Source organism: Mustela putorius, unplaced genomic scaffold (genome assembly GCF_011764305.1).
Source record: "Mustela putorius furo isolate JIRA1106 unplaced genomic scaffold, ASM1176430v1.1 tig00003909_pilon_pilon_pilon, whole genome shotgun sequence".
NCBI lineage: Eukaryota > Metazoa > Chordata > Mammalia > Carnivora > Mustelidae > Mustela > Mustela putorius.
The window spans coordinates 14207194-14226735 of record NW_025422057.1 but is presented as its reverse complement, the minus strand read 5'-3'; the positions used below and the strand labels follow the sequence as shown (position 1 = coordinate 14226735).

The 19542-nt window shown below is 46.1% G+C and overlaps 1 protein-coding gene across 6 annotated transcripts in view; it reads right to left on the bottom strand.

Annotated features, from left to right (window-relative positions):
• GFRA1 (GDNF family receptor alpha 1) overlaps positions 1-19542 on the bottom strand; it is a 210421-nt gene that overhangs the window by 136341 nt on the left and 54538 nt on the right. For 5 of the 6 annotated variants that reach the window (XM_004751864.3, XM_004751867.3, XM_004751865.3 and 2 more), the window contains one exon: positions 12096-12110. The exons of the other annotated variant lie outside the window; for it this stretch is intronic. In XM_004751864.3, coding sequence (XP_004751921.1) covers positions 12096-12110 — 15 coding nt within the window. The remainder of the gene's footprint in view (positions 1-12095; positions 12111-19542) is intronic. 6 annotated transcript variants of the gene reach the window in all.

Below are 19542 nucleotides of genomic sequence, written 5' to 3'. Positions count from 1 at the left end.
TTGGTCATCTGTCAGGATTGAATAGTGTCCTGCCAAAATGCAGGTCTACCCTGAACTTCACCACGGGAACCTCTCTGGAAATAGGGTCTTTGCAGGCATCATTAAGGTACGTGAAGGTCGTATCAGATGAGGGTGGGCCCTAAATCCAGCGGCTGGTGTCCTGATGAGATGAGCAGAGCCGACAGAGTGACACGCAGAGAAGCAGCTATGTGACCTCAAAGGGAGGGATGAGAGCAACACAGCTAGAAGGGAAAGAGCAAGGATCGCTGGGCCTCCAGAAGCGGGAGGAAGCAAGGAAGGATTCTCTCCTCAAGTCTTCAGAGAGAAGAAAATCCCCACTCATATCCCAACTTCACACTCCTCGCCTCCCAAACCATGAAAGAACAAATTTCTATCGTGTTAAGCCACCAAGTTTGTGAGAATTTGCTAGAGCAGCCCCAGGAAACTAGGAGAATGCCTGGAGGCTCTTCTCCACCCATCTCTCACCTGGACCCAGGCCCTGCCTCCTCCTCTGGGGTGGTCCAACCCCTCTGTGGCCTCTGCATCTGTGGCTAATGAGGCCACATGTTCTCTATTTCTAGGAAGATTCCCAACTGGGGTCTCTCTCCTTTTTCTCTCAACATTTAACGATGAAGTTTTGAAACATACAACAAAACTGAAAGAGTTTACAGTGAAAATCCTATACCCACCACGGACAGGAACTAATTAACGTGGCTCTCTACTTGCTTTACCACAGATTAACTCATCTCGCCATCCGTCTATCCATCCATACATCTTCTTGGTTTTTTAGATGCATCTCAAAATAAACGGCAGACATCAGGGCATTTGCTTCCAAATACATCATTAACTGGAGTTTAATATTTGCTTTCAGTCTTCTCCTTTTAAGATAAAACTGATATACGGCAAAATGTCCAAATCTTACGTGTACCTTCTCTGAGTCTGGGCAAAGGCACACAACTGCATAGGCCAAACCACCATCAAGATAGAGTCTTACCATCAGCCCAGGAAATTCCTTCCCGCCTCTTCCACATCAGCCCTCACTCCCCTTCCCCCACAGGCAACCACTGTTCTGAATTCCAGCCATCACAGATGAGTTTTAAGAAGTGCATGTGAACGGAATCATACGCAGTGTCCTCTTTCACTCAGCCCAACATTCCTGAGATCCATCCGTGCTGTGAGCCTCAACATTCTGCTCCGTTCCGTTTCTGAGTGGTGTTCCATTCCGTGGGTATACGTACTAACCACCCTTTCTCCTATCGATGCGCACCTGGGCTCTCTTCGGTATCTAGCTATAGGAGTAAACCTGCTACAGAGACTGAGGTGCGTGAGTCTTCTTGTTGAACACCTGCTTTCATTTCTCTGGGGTTGGGCTGGGCCCTCTCACATGACAATGGCACTGTCCATCCTCATCCACTGGCAAGCCCAGTGCAATCTCAGGGTCCCTCCAGGTCGTATGATGTGGTCATTGGGAATTCAGAGCAAGCACAACTGCCTGTGTCTGAACTCAGACTCAGTCCTTCTCTAGCTGGGAGACCTCCTAGAAAGTAAAATTACTTAAGCTTTCAGAATCAGTTTTAGCATCTGAAAAATGGGGATTCAAAATGGTGGTAAATGAGTGTATGAAACTTCCAGGGTTATTCTGGAGAAGTGAGTTCATGGATGTGCCTGGCCCAAGCAAAGTAAGGAGAGGCCCACCTTTGTCCTCTACTGCCCAATACCCAGCACAGATAGTTAGAGCCTGTCCCCAGTACCTGCTATTTCTCTGCTTGAAACACTACAATTCTTGGGCTTCCTGGAATAAGTCTCAACTTTGCTGCCTAGATTTTAAAACTGTTGCACAGGCTACCTAAAATACCAAGCCAGTTTTTTTTGTTTGTTTGTTTTGTTTTTTTTTATGGACTGGAACTTTATCAACTCAGGGACATAACATTCACTGTGCTGATCAAGAATGGTCATTGGCTATGGGTCACCCTTGAGTAGCAAAAGAAATAATAAAATGAGTAATAAAAATGGGAAAAGTCAATAACTAATACTATCCATTTGGTAGACAAAAGCTTTCCAGTCATATGGGAGTTCTGGGGAGCACAGGAAAACAAACAGCGTTTTGGCAATCAACCCTCCATAACTGGCCCTACCCAATTCCAACCCAGACCTATCAAATTCACTACCCCCTCAACATCCCATAAAAACACCTTGCTCGTCTTTGTCTCCACCTCCATCCACACTGTTCTCCTGGGTCCCCCCACTCACACACTGCCCTGGTCCTACCCACTTAGATTTTCTGCTTCCTCCAAAACTAGCCACAGCTTCACTATTTTAGCTGCTTCCCCTTTCCTGGGACCCCCGTCCTCTATGACTTAGTAGGTAGGGACAATGTCTACCACACATCCCATGCTTCTGCTCATTTCCTGCACAAACTTTAGACGTAAATATTTACTGATTCATCCTAAGTCCCCATATTCTGCCCTAAAAAAAAAAAAAAATCAATAGTGGTGGAAGAACAGAAGAGAAAAGGCTTTTGGGGAGCACCTGAGTGGCACAGTTGGTTAAGTGTCCGTCTCTTGGTTTCAGTTCAGGTCATGATCTTAGGATTGTGGGATCCAGTCCTGTGTTGGGCTCTACACTCAGCACAGAGTGTGCTTGAGTTTGTCTCTTCCTCTCCCTCTGCCCTCTCCCCAGATAAATACATTAAACCTAAAAAAAAAAAAAAAAAAAAAGAGGAAGAAGAAGAGGAAACTTTTGGGACGCAAGGGTAGGAAATGACTTGGCTTGGCTGTCAACTTGACCATCGATGATACTGTGAGAATTCTGTCTGAAACTTTTTAAAAGAACCTAGACTGCTTGTGCACGCATGCGCACACGCACAGGGGCACACACACCAGCCATACACAAAATGCCAGTTCCTCTGAGCTTTGTTATTTCATTCCACTTTCTTTTGACAAACATCTATTGAGCACTTACTGTGTGCTAGAGATTCAAATAAAAGACGTGCTCCCTTGTCTCTAGGAGCTCAATCTATTGTGGGAAAACAGATGCTAAACAGATCATTATAGCAAGGTGAGGGAGTATAGACAGAAGCATGAGGGGACAATGGGAAGTTCAGAGTGGAAAGCAGAATTCCCCACCCAAAGGGTTGGGTGTGAGGCGGGATAACCCAGCAGAGAGGATTTAGGCTGAATTTTCAAGAGTAAGTAGAAACAGGGGCATACCTAGGCGGGGAAGTAGGTGGCATCTTCTCAATGATTTCTAAGTAAAATGTCACGATGATTATGAATATTGTGTTAACAAGACAGTAAGAGGACCATGTGAAAAGGACAGTCCACTGCTCACACATACACTGGAGGCATCAATGTCAGGCTGAACACTCAGAGCACCTACCCCTGGGCCAGCCACCACAGTGGCAGAACCTGGGTAGTTTTCTGAAGGTAGGGAGCAGAACAAGACAAGGCTTCCTGAAAAGAGGAGAGAGCATTCCAAATACAACAATCAATAGATCCAAAGGCACTGAGGTGCGGTTGTGCATTTTGAACATTAAGGATCAATCTGATAGAGCCTTATGGGGATGAATGGGACAAGTTGGGGGAGGGGACCAGAAATGAGGGTGGGCGTGGCTCAAGGAGGTCTTGCCTGGTGTTCCCTAGAAGAAAGCTATTTGTCAAATCAGTGCCCACATCCAGCCATCAGCCTAGGAACATGTCACCAAATTCACTGTCTAGTATAAAGAACATATTTCTACAATCTTAGAAACTGCTCCACCAAAGATGGCTTTGGCTGTGAACAAAATATATGAATAAGTCAACTACAACTGTTTGTTCCATGGCTTCCAGCAGGCCAGGTTCCAAAAAGAACTGGAATGAAGCTCCCTGACATTATGGGGTTCAAGAGCCCCCACTCCCTGAATGCTAGGCTAGAGGAAACCAGGTGCACCAAAGGTAGCAGAGGGCATTCACCAGTGGTCACCAGCTGTCTCCACAGGCACCCCCATCGGCCGGCTGCTGAAGGCAGCTATCACACAGGCAAGCCTCCAAGTTAGAACATTTCCTCTGGCTGGAGGGGACAGTGCAGTAGCCCAGGCATCTGGGAAGGGGCACCCGAAAGAGGAAGCTGCGGGATACTGGCAGGTCAGTACAGCCCAAACATATAAACAGCCTCAGCCTCTCAAGTACCCTCTCTCCCAGGCAGAAAGCACAGACTCAAACACACCCCAGGACAAACAGCAATTTAAAGGGTTAGTCTGTCTTGGAACCCAGTAGGCAGCAACCAATTTAAGGAAGGTGCAGGGAAGTTTAAGCCCTCAATAATGGGAATATTATGAACAGACCAGTTATTTCATCCCTGGTCTGCCCAGGCTAGAAGAGAAAGTGCAAATGTCTTAGCTCAGAAACAAGGCACTATTCAATCAGTCTCTGCTCTAGAAAAGACAAACCCACTCAGAAGCTTGCAGAGGAGGAACTAGCTCAGAAGTCACGACAGCAAGACCAGGTCTGCTGTGAAAGCAAGAGAGGAACTGTGATGGACTGAATGTTTGTGTCCCCTTCCCAAATTCATATGCTGAAATCCTAACCCCAGTGTGATGGTATTAGGAGGTGGGACCTTTGGGAGATAGTTATATCATGAGAATAGAGCTCTCATGAATGGGATAGTACCCTTATTAAAAGGAGGTCTGGAGACCGCCTTCCGTGCTTCTGCCATATGAGGACGCGACAAAATGATGGCCAACTATGACCAGGAAGTGAGTTCTCAGCAGACACAGAATCTGCCAGCATCTTGATCTAGGATTTGCAGCCTCCAGAAGCATGAGAAATAATGTTTGTTGCTCAGCCCCCACAGTTCATGGTATTTTGTTATAGCAGCCCAAACTAAGACTCCTCTGCAACTGGGCCATCATGTCGGGCCTTGAGAAGGGTCAAGGATTTGTGACTGTGTCCTCCCCCCAGGAGTATTCACAAGCCTGTGGACAGCATGTCACTGGGAAAAATCAGGACTGCATACTGCAGGACCAGAAGTCAAACTACCTGAGTTCAAAATCCTCCCTCAGGTATCCTTGGGAGGGGGAATGTACAGCTAAACAAAGGGAGGAGGCTAGGATGATTCATGTGGTAATGGACTAGAGTTCGAGACTTTAGTAAGAACTCAGGTTTAACACAGATACACCTAGTTACATATAGAAATAGATATACAGGGGCGCCTGGGTGGCTCAGTGGGTTAAAGCCTCTGCCTTCCGCTCAGGTCATGATCCCAGGGTCCTGGGATCGAGTCCCATGTCGGGCTCTGTGCTCTGCAGAGAGCCTGCTTCCTCCCCTCTCTCTCTCTGCCTGCCTCTCTGCCTACTTGTGATCTCTCTCTCTCTCTCTGTGTCAAATAAATAAAATTAAAAAAAAAAAGAAATAGATATGCATATATAGGTGGGTTAGTACATACACTTCTATTTCTTTGCTCTGTCAGCTGAGAGGTCCTTAACAAATGACACTCCCTTAGCAAAGAGCACATTTAGCTCCTAGATCTTGGTTTCTAATATCATTCTCCATCATCTTAAAGAAATGGCTGAATCTAGGACAAGGGTGGGAAATAGGCAAGGTGAGCCTCGTGTATCGTCAAGTATCAGAAAATATTGCACAAATGCTCAGCCAAAAATTGACAGGGATATGTCAAAGGGGCACCAGAAGCCAGCTGAAAAGGTTCCCAGGGGCCAAAGCCAGAAATTAAATAAAGCTATACTGCATTATAATCCAAGGTAGAAAGTAAATATGTGTGACTCCGTATCGATCTAAATAAATGATTGAATAAATTAATAAATGAGAGCTAAGAGCCCAATCTCCCAAGCAGAAGAATAATTTATACAGCTACTCTCCTCTCAACAAGACGGGGCTTAATTCCTCCCTCCTTAAGAGTGGCTTATGCATACATTTCCTTCTAGAGTACATTATGAGGGAAAGTAACCTCACAGAGGAGCAACTTGAGAAACACTACTTCAGCCAAGTGATAAAGATCAACATCCACAGTCATAGATCATGTTGATAGTAGGTCACTTTTATATGATGTGATGCAATGGCACTTTACCTCTGTGATCTTCTGAAAATCCATAACCTCGGTCTAATCATGAGAAAAACATTACACACATTCCAAGAAAGGGGCATCCTATGACATATTTCTCAAAATACCAGTACTCCTCAAAGCTGTCAAGGTCATCAGAAACAAGGGAAGTCTTAAAAACTATCACAGCCAAGAGGAGCCTAAGGAGACATGACAACCAAATGTAATGGGGTCTCCTGGATGGGATCCCAGAACAGAGAGAGGACATTAGGTAAAAACCAAGGGAATCTGAAGAAGCTATGGAGTTTAGTGAATAATAATGGATCAATATTAGGTCATTCATTGTAACAAATGTACCATACTAATGTAAGCCATTAAAAATAGGGGAAACAGAGTATGAGGTATATGGGAGTTCTCTGAACTATTTTCACAATGTTTCTGAAAACCTAAAACTATTCTGTAGAACAAAACCCTCTCGATTTAAAAAAAAAAAAAATGGCTCTACCACTCATTGGTTATACAGCTGTCACAAGTTCAATTCCACTCTGTGCCTCAGTTTTCTCCTCTGTAAAGTGGGATTTTTATACCTACTTCACAAAATTGAGGGAGGCAGATTCTATGAGAAAATGTATGCAAAATACTTGTCCTAATGCCTGGAATATAGGAGGTACAGAAATGTGGCATAATTATTATTACTATCACCCTCATCAGTAAAATAAAAATTTAAATTTATTAGCAATCACCTCAACAGAAGAATCTAAAAGTTTCCCTTTACTGATCTGGCAATTTTGAAATACAAGTTACTGGGAGGAAAGGCTTGAAAGCCTCACCCCAAACTCATGCCCTGTGATTGGAATGGGAGCGAGACGAATCTGGTAAGAAGACAAACTGGTTTTAAGGTCACCTGGCAGGGAGCAGGCCATACACAGCCCACACACAATGTCAGAAAGCATCTCAGAGAATGCGGTTATTAAACACAGTTATCCTTTCCTTATACACCCCATACCCACACACAACATGAATGTATGTAAAATCAAATAATAACTTTGTTCAGTTCGTGCTGGAAAGACGGATGCATTTCCTACATTACTCAGAATACTCTACTGATTCCGGACAGAATGGGGACTAGTACACATACATAGTAAATATAGGCATATAGGAAGTGTGACCCGGGAAGCAGCCACTTCGCACCATAAAAATGTTAATGCATTTTTCTCATTCTCTTGTGAGCATCATGTGACAACTTGGAATTTTTAACTGGAAATGGTAACAATAGATTTAATTTATTTGTCCAAATCCCACACTCATAAAGAAAACAATATTTCATAATGTATAACATTACCAAGGGAGCCATAATTCATGGCTAAAGGGTCAGAGCTTTATAACAGATGGATTTTCTGAAGTGATTGCGAAAACCTAAGATCCAGCCTCAGCAGCTTGACCCAGCGGTCTGAGATATGCAAAAGAGCTCAAGGCAAACACATTATAAATGGCACTGGTCCCTGTCACCAAAGCCCACCCCAACGATTTACCAGGCTTGGCTGGGCTGCCAGAAACCAAACTATGATTTATTGCTCTCTTCAAATTAGTAAAAGCCATGCCATCCATTGTGGATTCTGAAGCTGATGCTTCAAAACGGGCTTGTGAGTAGGTCACGCTTTTGAAACCGCAATTCTTTTAACCTTAATTCCCAGCCACAAGGCTCTGCTTTCGCCCAAGTTCTTTAGACAATCGTCATAACTGGTGGTATGGCATATTTCTGGACTCTATTAACTCAAATCCAACTAAAACTCACCAAGACAGAGAATCAGCAGGAAGCCAAGTCAGGTCAGGAATCTCCCCAACTCTCTCATTTTACAGATGGGAAAACTGAGGCTACAGGCCAAAGCAACCAGCCTGTTGGGAGCCACACTGAGGTCTCCTGCACATTTATTGTATATATTACTATGTAATACATATGATACACTTTATTGTATATCGGAGAGAAGTGGCTCTTTAAAATCTAAAGGTAAGTAGAGGAGTATTTTAATGATGCCCTTGATGGGCACAATTTGCCAGCCTTAAGGAGAGGAGGTGTAAGTTATGGGCACAATATTCCCCACGGGTAAAGTGGGCAGAAAGTGGGACACTCAGCGGAGGCCAGCTGGCCAGGAACAGGCTGCAGGGACCTACCAAGGGGAGTGCTTAGGGCCTGGGGGCAGGTGCCCATCTCAGCCAAGCCTGAGCGCCCCTGATCCTGGCTTTAACTTCTCACACATTGTTCTTACGCATTTTCACAGAAACCAGTGTGGGCCCTTTCCCGTAAATGGACCACACCTTCTAACTTCCTTCCTCCAGTCTCCGGAAGACACTCCTACCCTCTTCACATGACTTCATCTCACACAACACTCTCCCTCACTTGCGATCTCCCGCCTCACCAGCTTCCTTCTGGTCTTGGAGGTGTTCCTGCCTGTTGCGGTTCTGTTCCTGGGGTGTTCCTGCCTGTTGGGGTTCTTCCATATCCCCCAACGGCTGGTCCTTCTTGGCATCCACTCACCATCCCATCCAACGTGGCCCTTCTCGCCACAAGCACCCCATCCTAGGACATTTCCCTCACTGTCCGCGTCCCTCAGACTGTGCCTTGATTGTTTACTGGCGTGCTTGGCATCGGTGCCCCCCAAGCTAGACCGTGAGTTCCCCGAGCACAAAGCCCTTGCTGTCTGGTCCGTCCCCGTCTCCACGGGGCCTAGAAAGTGCCTGGCCCATTATTACCGGCCACAAAATAAACAAGTGCACTATGTTTGAGAGCTGTCAACAATTACTTGAGCCGAAAGAAAAATCTCTTTAATAGCAAGACCCCAGCTCCAGGCGAGAACAGAGCGGGAGGAAAGGCGAGGCATCCTCGGGCTCCCAGTGCAGCCGGGACTTCAGTTCACAGCACAGAGCGCAGAATTAACTCAGTGGTGAAGTCTTTATACTGCGCCCACTTACGCTTTCCAACACCCTGCCGAGTGGCACCGCTCTGATTTCCAAGCCACTCACCCGGGTTCTGTTCGATTTCAGAATCAAGGCTGAGCCTACGGATGAGTATTCAAAAGGTGCTTCAGTAACTTCAAATGAGGCGGGCGTGCGTGCGTGTGTGTCTGTGTGTGTGTGTGTGGTCCTGACTTCATTATGAAGCGATGGATATAAAAGTGCTCTAAAACTCGAGATTCCAGACACGTGTGCCCGCACAGCGTTTTCAGCTGCGTTTGATGTTGTGAAGGGCCGCTCTACGGCACTTGGGCAGCGCTGAGAGCCATCCACGGGCGCAGGAGCGCTGCGGACAACAGAGAACGGGGGTCACTTAAGGCTCCTTGAAAACCTTGGCCCCACCGCCCTGGAACTCGGCTACACAGTGGGCGCAGCTGCGGGCCCACTGGTCCTGGACGGTCCTCACGCCCTGTGGGTCTAACCGCCCCAGCAAGCGGCCTCTGCAGATGAAAGAAATGAAGCAAACTCTAAAATGGCCCAGGAGCCGGCCGGAAACTCGCTGCCATGTGCACACACCACGGACGCAGCCAAGAAAGGCCCAGCAGTCGCTGCGGTGCTGTCACCTCCTCTAACAAGATTGATCTGCAGTGAAATAAAAGATAATGCAATCCAGGGGAAATAACTTTGGTTTCCTCTGAGAATGTCTGATGTTGGCAGCTTGCGAGGCTGCCCCTCTCTTCGGCCTGCCACGGGGCCCTACGGCCCAAATGCGCAGGTGGACACGTGTCACTCACGCACCACAGAGGCGCGGACCGACAATGGGGCGTCTCCTGCGAGCACCCCAGGCTCCCCCCACAAAGCCAAAGCTGGCAGGGCCTGGATGCCCACGGCGGGGTCAGGAAGCCCCAGCCGCTCGGAGTTCCCACTGTGTGTGTGGGTGGACGGCCCCCTCCTGCTGTTCATCTGAAGCCACAGTTTTCTGGTTGCTTATTTCCAGAGCCCTCCAGGGCCCCACCGCGCATTTCAAATCAATGACACAATTCTGGAACAGAGCTTCAGCCACAGAAGACATGGCCCAGTCGTGTTTTGGACTCTGTAAGCCACAGACCTTTTGCCTTGGTCTGACTTGATCATCACCAACACATCAGAACCGTCGCATTTTACCGGGCACTTATTTCTTCCGCAGGATGGCCAGAAGCAAAAGTCAGGAGGGGGTTTTGGCTACCATGCCTCCATATGAACTGGTCCTAGAAGGCCAGCACCATGTAAATAATTCACAAAAGCCAGTTGAGCTCTCTTCACTTGAAATCCTAGTAATACCATACACGGGAGCTGCTGCCCACCCTCCCGTGGGGCGACAGGCGGCTAGCAGCTTCCATGTCTGGAAGAGGCTCTCAAGTCCCGATAGCCAGTGATTTGCAGATGATTATAACTTTTGCTCTGCATATCACTGTTACTGACAGGCAAACCCCATCAATCCAGTGGCATGATGGATAATAAAAGGAGGCAAACTTGACATCGGGAGCCCTAATAAGCCATTTTTTATACCAACCATGACAGCCATGAATGCTCACGATCGTTCGAAGGAAAACCAGACCCCTTAGAAGCCTTTTCTCTCCCTGTTCTCCCGGGACCTTGGCACTCGTGCACCAGAGAGACTTCCTAAACCCAAGCGTTTTGTGTCTCAAAAGGAGGAACACAATGCAGCATTGCATGGCGCCTGTAGTCTAGTTCATGCAAAATAAAACCTTCTTATCCTCCCAGAGTGTCGCCACAGGCCCCCAGTTTGTCAAGGAAGGACACACATGGAACAAGGGGGCCCTGACAGCAAGGACTTCAGTACATCAACAGTCACGGCACCTTTTCAATTTTGCTCATCTCTTAGTCTCTAGCCAAATGGAACTTATTACTTATAGCTTGTTGGGATTTATGAATTATTTATAAAAGTAGGTCTATGACTCCAGACTCTTAAAAGACAAACACAACAGTCCCCTCATTGTTACCCACAAATGCGCTTCTATCAGAGAGAGCAGGCAGACATTCTCCACAACACACGCCGCATGTTTGGGCTGAAATAATCGTTGTGAAAATATCAAGCCTGGGAGATTATTCGGAAGCTATTTATGGGATGCCAAGATGTATTTTTAAACCGGTATCTTTTCTTCTGTGCCAGCCTTGGATTCAAGAGAGACATAGCAAACGTGTGCCACAAACGTATTTCCCAGCCTGAATATAGTTATGCCCTGCCGATGCTACCCAATGGTTCCAGACTGTGATTTAAAAAAACGGGGGGCGGTTGGGCGCCTGGGTGGCTCAGTGCGTTAAAAAAACGGGGGGCGGGGGTGGAGGCTGCACCCCCTTCACATGTGTCTGGCAGGTTCAACGAGGCCACGCACACGAGTCTCCCTCAGCATCTCAGAGCACAGGTGCTGGCTGTGCATCCCCAGTGAAGATGAAAACGTGCATGGGAAGACTCAGTTCAACTTTCCATCTCTGGCTCCCCAGAACACATGACCTTGGCTGGAGAAATAGGGTAGACACTGCATGCCCTCGCCGGCCCATCTCTGTCACAGGCCCAGCTAGAGGGGTTGCCAGGGACACCTGGGTTGAAGGTATCCTACCAGGGTCTTGTCTACACCTCCTCTCAGGACAGCGACATGTTTGTTGGGCAGAAAAAAGAAACCTCCACGAGAAACTGGCATCCGGAGCCCTGCCCCAGCAGCAGCTGGCCCTGTACAGTAGCCCTGAGGGATAGGGGCCTTCCAGATGAACCCTTACCCCAGAGACACCTGCTCCTCACTGTCCCACAAGTCCCAAGCATGCTGTTCCCTGACGTGGATCCAGCCATGACTGTCCCCATTGTGCCTGCCCAGACGGTCCAGGCCCCACCTCTAGGCATGGTCCAGAGGCAGAGGTGGGACAAGCAGAGGCCCAGAGGGGCCGATGGCACTTCAGGCCACCTCAGGCTATTGTCCCCATGGTGTCTCCTAAAGCCGCGGTGACGAGTCCACAGCGAATGAAAAGTTCCATAACCCTCTGTGCACAGACAACACCCTTGTTCCCAAAAGAGCACAGCCAGTGGAGAAGCAGGCAGGAGACCGTGAACTTACCTTGCTGGAACATATCTGCCAGGAGGGCGGAGAAACAAGAGAGGAGAGCAGGGGGAGAGAGAGGAGAAAAACATATTAATCATGATGCTGAAAATGACAACGACCATCATCACAGCTAACAGATGCTGACTTCGTTGAGCGCTCTGGGCACAGTACTTCCTTTAACTCAGAGGTAGTGGTCAAGAGCTCGGGCTCTGGGATGGAACTCCTGGGTTTAAGTTCTGGCTCAACACTTACTAATGCTGTGGCTTACATTTCCCAAACCACAAATAGATAGGAGTACTGGAAAGACCAAACAAATAATGTCCTCCGTTTTAAGAGCTTAGGTTAGTGTCCAGCACATAGCAAACAGAATTCGGTGGTTGTCATTAATATTAATAATATTATTTTTCACAACGACCCCATAGAGTAGGTTGTATTCTCATCCTTATTAAACAAACTATCGAAAGTGAGATTGGAGAAGGTTGGGTCTCTCATCCAAGGCCACAGAGGAGTAAGCAATGGGCTCGGCATTGAACCCAAAGATCTGATTCCAAAATCCGTCTCCTCACTCACCACTAAGTGTCTGACTGGTTTATACATAACACAAAAGCAACAACGCCACACAAGAAACAGAGGAAGCATCTACAAATATACCAGGGTTCCATATTTAAATCCCAGAAAAAAACATTCGTATGAATTCTCTGCTTCATAACTCGCAACTAATGTTACCATGTCTTCACATTAATCCTAGGTCAAAGTCTGTTAAAAGGTGAAAAAATATTAATTTTTTTTCAACAAATACTGGGGAGGCCACATGCCAAGCACTCTGTCCGGCCCTGGGAAACATACGTCTAGCAAAAGGCATAAATGAACAAGAAGTCACTAATATCCCCTAAGGGTAACCACCAACAAGGCATCTAACAGCTTACATTCACTTTTTCCTGTTTATAGACTTTATATAAATGGACTCATATGTTACGTATTTTTTCCTTTCTGTCTTTTTTGGGGTTTTTTTGCTGCACAGCAATTGTGGGAGTCACCCATGCCCCATGTAGCATGTAATAGTGGATCATTCATTCTCTTTCCCACGTAGTATTCCACAGTGCAATTATGCCCTAATTTATTTTCCCCTTGTAATCTTAATGGACATTTGGATTGTTTTCAGTGTTTGACAGTTAGGCATGGTGATGAGTCTGTTTGTACATATCTTTTGGTGAACAGATGTGCATACGTCAGGGCCTTTTCATTCAGGCTCGTCCTGCTTCTACTGCCTCCCAGTCACCCCAGAAGTACTCTTGGCCGCTCACATCTCTGACTCAGTAACTTCAAGTTGGAAGACAGTGCTGGTAGGAACACAGTCCCACCCAGACATGAGCCAGCGCCTGCCCTGCTAATGGGGCTGCAGATAGGTACAAAACTTCTGGAAGACAGCTTGACAAGATGTAAGGAAGTGCTAACTATATAGTTCTTGACGTAACTGTACTGCTTTCTGGAACTTAATCTAAGGAAATAACTCGAGACACTGAGTAAGTCTACAAGGATGTTCATCGCAGCATTGTGTATAATGGCAAAATGATGGATATTGACTGTTTGTCCCCAGGGAATCAAACCACAAATAATTTATCCCACACGATGGATTATGGTGCAGCCATTTAAAATGATTATTTAAAGACTTTGATTGCATTTGAAGGAAAAGAAATCAGACAGCAACGTGAAACATGTATCCTGAGCCCACTTTCGTGGGTGTATGCCTGCGTCTATCTCCACACAGACAGACAGCCATGGAAATGTTTGTCTTCAGTGATGAAATGTGGGGTCTCGTCTTTAAAACTTACGTAAGCACTTCTGTATTATTTTAATTTTTTAACAACGCCATGCTTTTCATCTATACTCTGAATTTTAAAACTTTATCTTCATATTAAAAACTACATAAGAGGGGTGCCTTGGGTGGCTTAGTGGGTTAAAGCCTCTGCCTTCGGCATTTCATGATCTCAGGGTCCTGGGATAGAGTTCCACATTGGGCTCTCTGCTCAGCAGGGAACCTGCTTCCCTTCCTCTCTCTCTGCCTGCCTCTCTGCCTAATTGTGATCTCTGCCTGTCAAATAAATAAATAAAATCTTCAAAAAAAAAAAAAAAAACAACATAAGAACTGTATTGTCAACATCGAATTTGCTGCCATTCAACAGCTACAACATCAGCTCCTTACAAGGTCACAGAGAGTGGAGACGAAAGGGGCACATGCACCTTTCAAAGAAGAAATACGCACCTGGTAGACTGAGCAGCCCACAAGGACAGAATCCCCGTGGGAGCAGTTCTCATTCTGCTGGTGCAGATGTGATACTCGCGAGGGGCATCTTTCATATGCCATACACAAGCTCCCCAGGGCGCAGCCAGGCTGTGGCTCAGGGATCACAGGCTGTAGGCTCACGATGCCCAGGGAGCAGGCTAAGAACACCACCCCATCCCTCATATTCACAAAAGCTAACTGAGATTGTAAATGGGCATAGTGGTCTGTTACAAGACAGCCAGCTCTGCCCTAACATATATAAGCAGTATATTACCTCCTAACTTCAATCATTCTTCATTGACACAGGTTTTGACCCAGCAGTATGTGGCTAGCACTGCCCCCACAACTCCATACAGTCCGGAGACCATGAGATCCGGACCACATGTGGCTTCCTAAATACACCTGCCACATGCATCTGCTGCCTGGAACGCACCATCAGAACCACCCACCCTCTGACCAGCCTGCACACCGGAAGGAGCCCTCCTCCTCACCCTTCAAATGTTACAGCCACTGCGAAGTTTCACACAGCCTATCCCCAAAGACAGGAAGTCACTGTTTCCACCTCTGTGCCCCTAGAGTAATGTGTGCACGTTGCAATTACCGCTCATATTATAATTAGTTATTTATGTAGACCGTGAGCTCCCGAGGACAAGAGTTATGTGTTTTAATCATCTTTGTGGGTCCTCACTGCCTGGTGTTGTATGCTCCCACACAGGAGGGAAGGAAAGAGGGCTAGTGTGTCTCAGTGCTCATCTGGTCCAACCCCCTCACTTTACAGATGAGGAAACTGAGTCCCACAGAAGTAGGAGACTTTTCCCAAGATCACACATGGCCCTAAAGACTCAGCAAGGACTACATGAGATCCATTTAACCTTAATGAAGCACAAAAGCTCATCCTATTATTAGCAAAGTACAAATTAGAGATTTATCATTCTCCTCTAATGAATCCAGACAAAAATTTCCAACCTTGAAAACATCAGTGAAATAAGATTAGTCTCTCAAATACGGATCCAGTCTCGACATCCGTCCAGGATCCTCACCCTCTCCACAGCTTTTGACAGGGATGGCTTCCTTCGAAATTCAGTACTGATTGGAGTCACTGGAGAGTATCAGGGGAGGGGAGGGAAGAACTTCAGGCAGGGATTTAGTCACGTTATTCCTTCCAGCTTCACTGTATATTTCATGCTTTAGCAGATAAATCTGCATAGAGTGCTATTCATGTCTTCTAATTCCAAAAAGCTCTCCTGATTCTCATATAGGCTATTTTAGATTTAAGAAAAAAAAAAAGTTTTTCAGCTTCATTTACATTTTGCACCTTTTCATTCAAATGTAAGTTTTAATAAACACTAGTATAAATATTACAACAATTTTGCACATGAGTTATCTTGTAATTTACACTCTAAATTTATGTCTTTTGTAGTTTGTGGCATAAATCATTCCGTTCTTAGCATTAGTTAGCTCTTTGCTCTGGATAATAACGGCTTGGGCACCGTCTTCAAAATTTCACTTCGCTAGACTGAAACAGCCATGTAGACTCAGGCTCAAATGATTCATGGACAGAAGAACCAAAAACAAGTAAGAAGAAGGTAATTCCTGCGCTGTTTGACTACATTTTACCTTCCCCCAAATTCCGGCTCTCAGAAGATATTAGCCACAGAAATACTCTTAACATCATGTACTCTGGTGTTTGTGCCCATCACCCCCAAGTCAAAGGGACTCATCACTCATAAAACTCAAACAGTCTCAAACCTGAGTGTGATATTTGCCTTGCAGGCTGACCGATCACGAGGAATCATATGGTAGTTGATCACTTACACGCTCTGAACTTGAAGTTCCTTGTTGATGACCCAGGGATATTTCAATGCCCGCACTTTGGTCTTGGGCAGTATTTAAGTTAGATAATTTACACAAACGTTCTCCCATCGGCTGCTGTGAACACTCACTCTGAGGGTAACACCCAGCGCCATCTTTCCTGCTCTCCCAGGAGTGGGGAATCACACAAGCACAGAGCTGGGAGGTGCCAGCAGCCACCCAGCCACGGTCAGGTTGAGGCCAAAGGACACCAGAGACACTTGTGCAGAGGAAATAAACCCCTTCAGACAAAGCTCTGCTCACACTCACTTCCCTCAAAGCCCAGTCATTCACGTGAACAAAGGCAGCCTGTTCTCCAGCCCTTCCCCCACCCCCTGGAGCCATTCTGTCCTATAGATAGAAGAAAGGCCAAGGAGAAGTGGGTGACTCAGCGGTGGGAAGAAGAAAGTGAGAGGGAACGCATATTTGTCTTTCTTAGCCTCGATGTCCAGTTTCTTCCATTAGGAGTGAGCATCAGGGGTACTTGCCTTCCTCTCCCACAGCTGCTGAGAGATTCACACCCCAGAGATCTTTAATGCACTGCGTCCTCCAGAGACAGGGGCCATAAAAAGACTAGATTACTTACTTATTATTATTAATAAGTTATGGCAATTAGGCTGGGTGATTCCTAAACGTTGCTGATTAAAAACTTTCTTGAGTGCTACTCGTTCACATGGCTAGTGTTTACCTCTATTAAAAATGATTTAACTACACTCTGGGTGAACCCCTCTCTTGTGCCTGGGTTAATAATTAGCAGTGCACCGAGCCACGCGGGTTAAGTGAGTTGGCTCTCCTTTATTTATCTATTGCTTTATTTTATGGGGAGAACTGGATGGCAGTCTTATTGCCCATTCAGTCTGCTAGGAATAATTTACTATTTCAATCCACAGTCCATGGCTATGGTTAGAGAAACCTTCACTATTATTACAATATCACACTTAGCCCACACCCCACAGTATTCAAGATATGCCAAACAGTGAAAGTGTGCCTGACTTCCATAAGACTAGGGGAGGTAAAGTTACCAGTTCTCAAACAATGTAATCATACTACTCTCTCAATTTTGCTTTCTTTTCTAGGTTAAATTATATATGAGGGGAGTTTAGTTTCTTGAAAATGCATGCACTTAACTCCCATTTAAGAAGTCTCACCTGGGGAGATAGCTGTCTTGTGAGTCCTCCTGTGGTTTGAGCTACAGAAAGAAAATTCTCTTTCAAGTACAAGTGCTTTTACAGTAAAGCACTGTAAATTTTACTGGGACCCACTAACCAGGGGCCAAGGGAGGGACATAGGGAACAGGTGAAATGAACGAGGCTTTCTTGAATGGGCTAAGGTTCACCATTAACCAAAATCAGTTGCAAGACCAGCAGAGCTACCCCCTCACCAAATTTCAAAATCCAGCCAGCTTTACCCATGAATATGAAGAGTAACTAGAATTCAGTCTGCATACTGCAGTAAATCTCTATGAATGAAGTGAATTCTTTCTTTTCCATGTTGAAAAGTGGGCACACCAATGCCTCCTCTCTCGTCTTACACCAGCACTCCAGAGTAGTTCTCTTGACATTGATAAAGCCAAGGTCCAAAAAATGGCAGGTGGGTTTCCCAAGGAGGGCTGTGCTAATTCCTCCTCTCTCAGATATGATCCACTGCCATGTTACCACATAATTATGGCCACTGGATCCCATGACCTAAGACTGGGTCCTAGCCCCCAGCCAGGGGTAACCTCCTGTAGCCAGTGTTCCCATCTATAAACCATGAATGGGAGAGATAAGCTTCTTCCCTACCTTGAGGCTATGATGAGGATCAGGTTGGGTAATTTAATCAGAATAGAGAGAGGGACTTTGGCATCAGATCATAGAAGCTCAAATCCTTGCTAGTTCACCATCCTAGCCATGTTGGACTAGCTATTTAACCCCCCTGGGTCTTAGTGTTTTCATTTATAAAATAGAAATAATATAACTTTCTGTTTAGACTCAAAGGGATAGCCAAGATGCATGTGAAGCAATTAGCACGTAGTAGTTGGTTTATGGTACATGTTCAATGAGTGAAAGTTAATGTTATTGTAATAATAAGCAATAGGATAGCATAGAAAAGAGCTCAGGTCTTGAAGTCAGAGCCGGTTCCTCGCCTGACTGTGTGACCTTGGGCAAATGACTTTAACCTTCCCAAGCCATGCATTTCTCATTAGCAACATACAAATTAACAGTAGCTCACTTCTGTGCTACCTCCTCATGCTGTGGAGATTAAATGAGGTAATATATATAAAAATGCACTGTAACTAGTACTCCAAAAGAATTCTATAAACTGTAGGATTATTAGTCAACACACATGTATTGATGGACTACTATTTGAGAAGCCTTCATGACTTGTATAGGACTGGAAAAGTATTAGGGGGGAAAAAAAAAACATTAAAATAAAATGATCGTTTTAATTCCTTCTTGTCATGTAGCTACATGCCATTAAGAAACTCTAAAGCCATTCTCAAATATTACCCGATGAATGAACTATTTTTAATGTGCGAGATCAGAGACCCAAGGACGTCCTATCTCCAAACACTTGTGATCTGAAGAGTTGTGCCTGAAACTCAGAAGTTCCACAAAGCCAGGGCCTGGCCTTTCTCTTTTGGCACCACTCACCCTTCTGAGATTGCCTATCTCTTCTAGACCTGTCATTATTTCTCAAGGTCACCATGTAAAGGGCTCACCCAGCCCTGCCCTGAGCTTTGACTCAAGTTTGAAACCACACTCCCAGAAGCCTAGGGTTCAAAGAAGGTAGGGGCATGGGGACAGCGGGAGTGAGACCCATTCTGCTGGACACAGTAGAGTTCTATGAAGAATTTGCCTTTAAGAATAAATAAAGGGTTCTGCTGCTTGATTAAATAAATTTTAAAGTCTGAACACAACAGACCACTTAAGTGGAGCCCCTTCCTATCCAGGTGCAAGTCTGTGCTCTCCTGGAGCACGGCCAGCGCCAAGGCTCCTCCAGAGCCCCAGCATGGCCTCCATGGCACCACCCGGAGCTGTGATTAGTCTCCTGTGTCTCCAAAGCCAGACAGCTCAGGCAGCCGCATGGCCATGAGCCCATCTCCACACTCTTCCTGTCTCCCCCAGGCTTCCTCAGGCAGCTCGAACTGAACACAGCCCCCTGAGTCACGGTGACTGGGCACTAGGCCTCCCTCCTCAGTCTCCAGCCCTTGATGCCAAACACTCACCCATTCTTTCATGCGCGTAGGCCTCGTTATCTCCCTCTGCTTTTTCTTCACTGTCTCCCTCTGGGTGCTGGCTAGGGAATGTTCTATGGTGTTCCTTGCTCCTGGCCTCTCCTCACCTT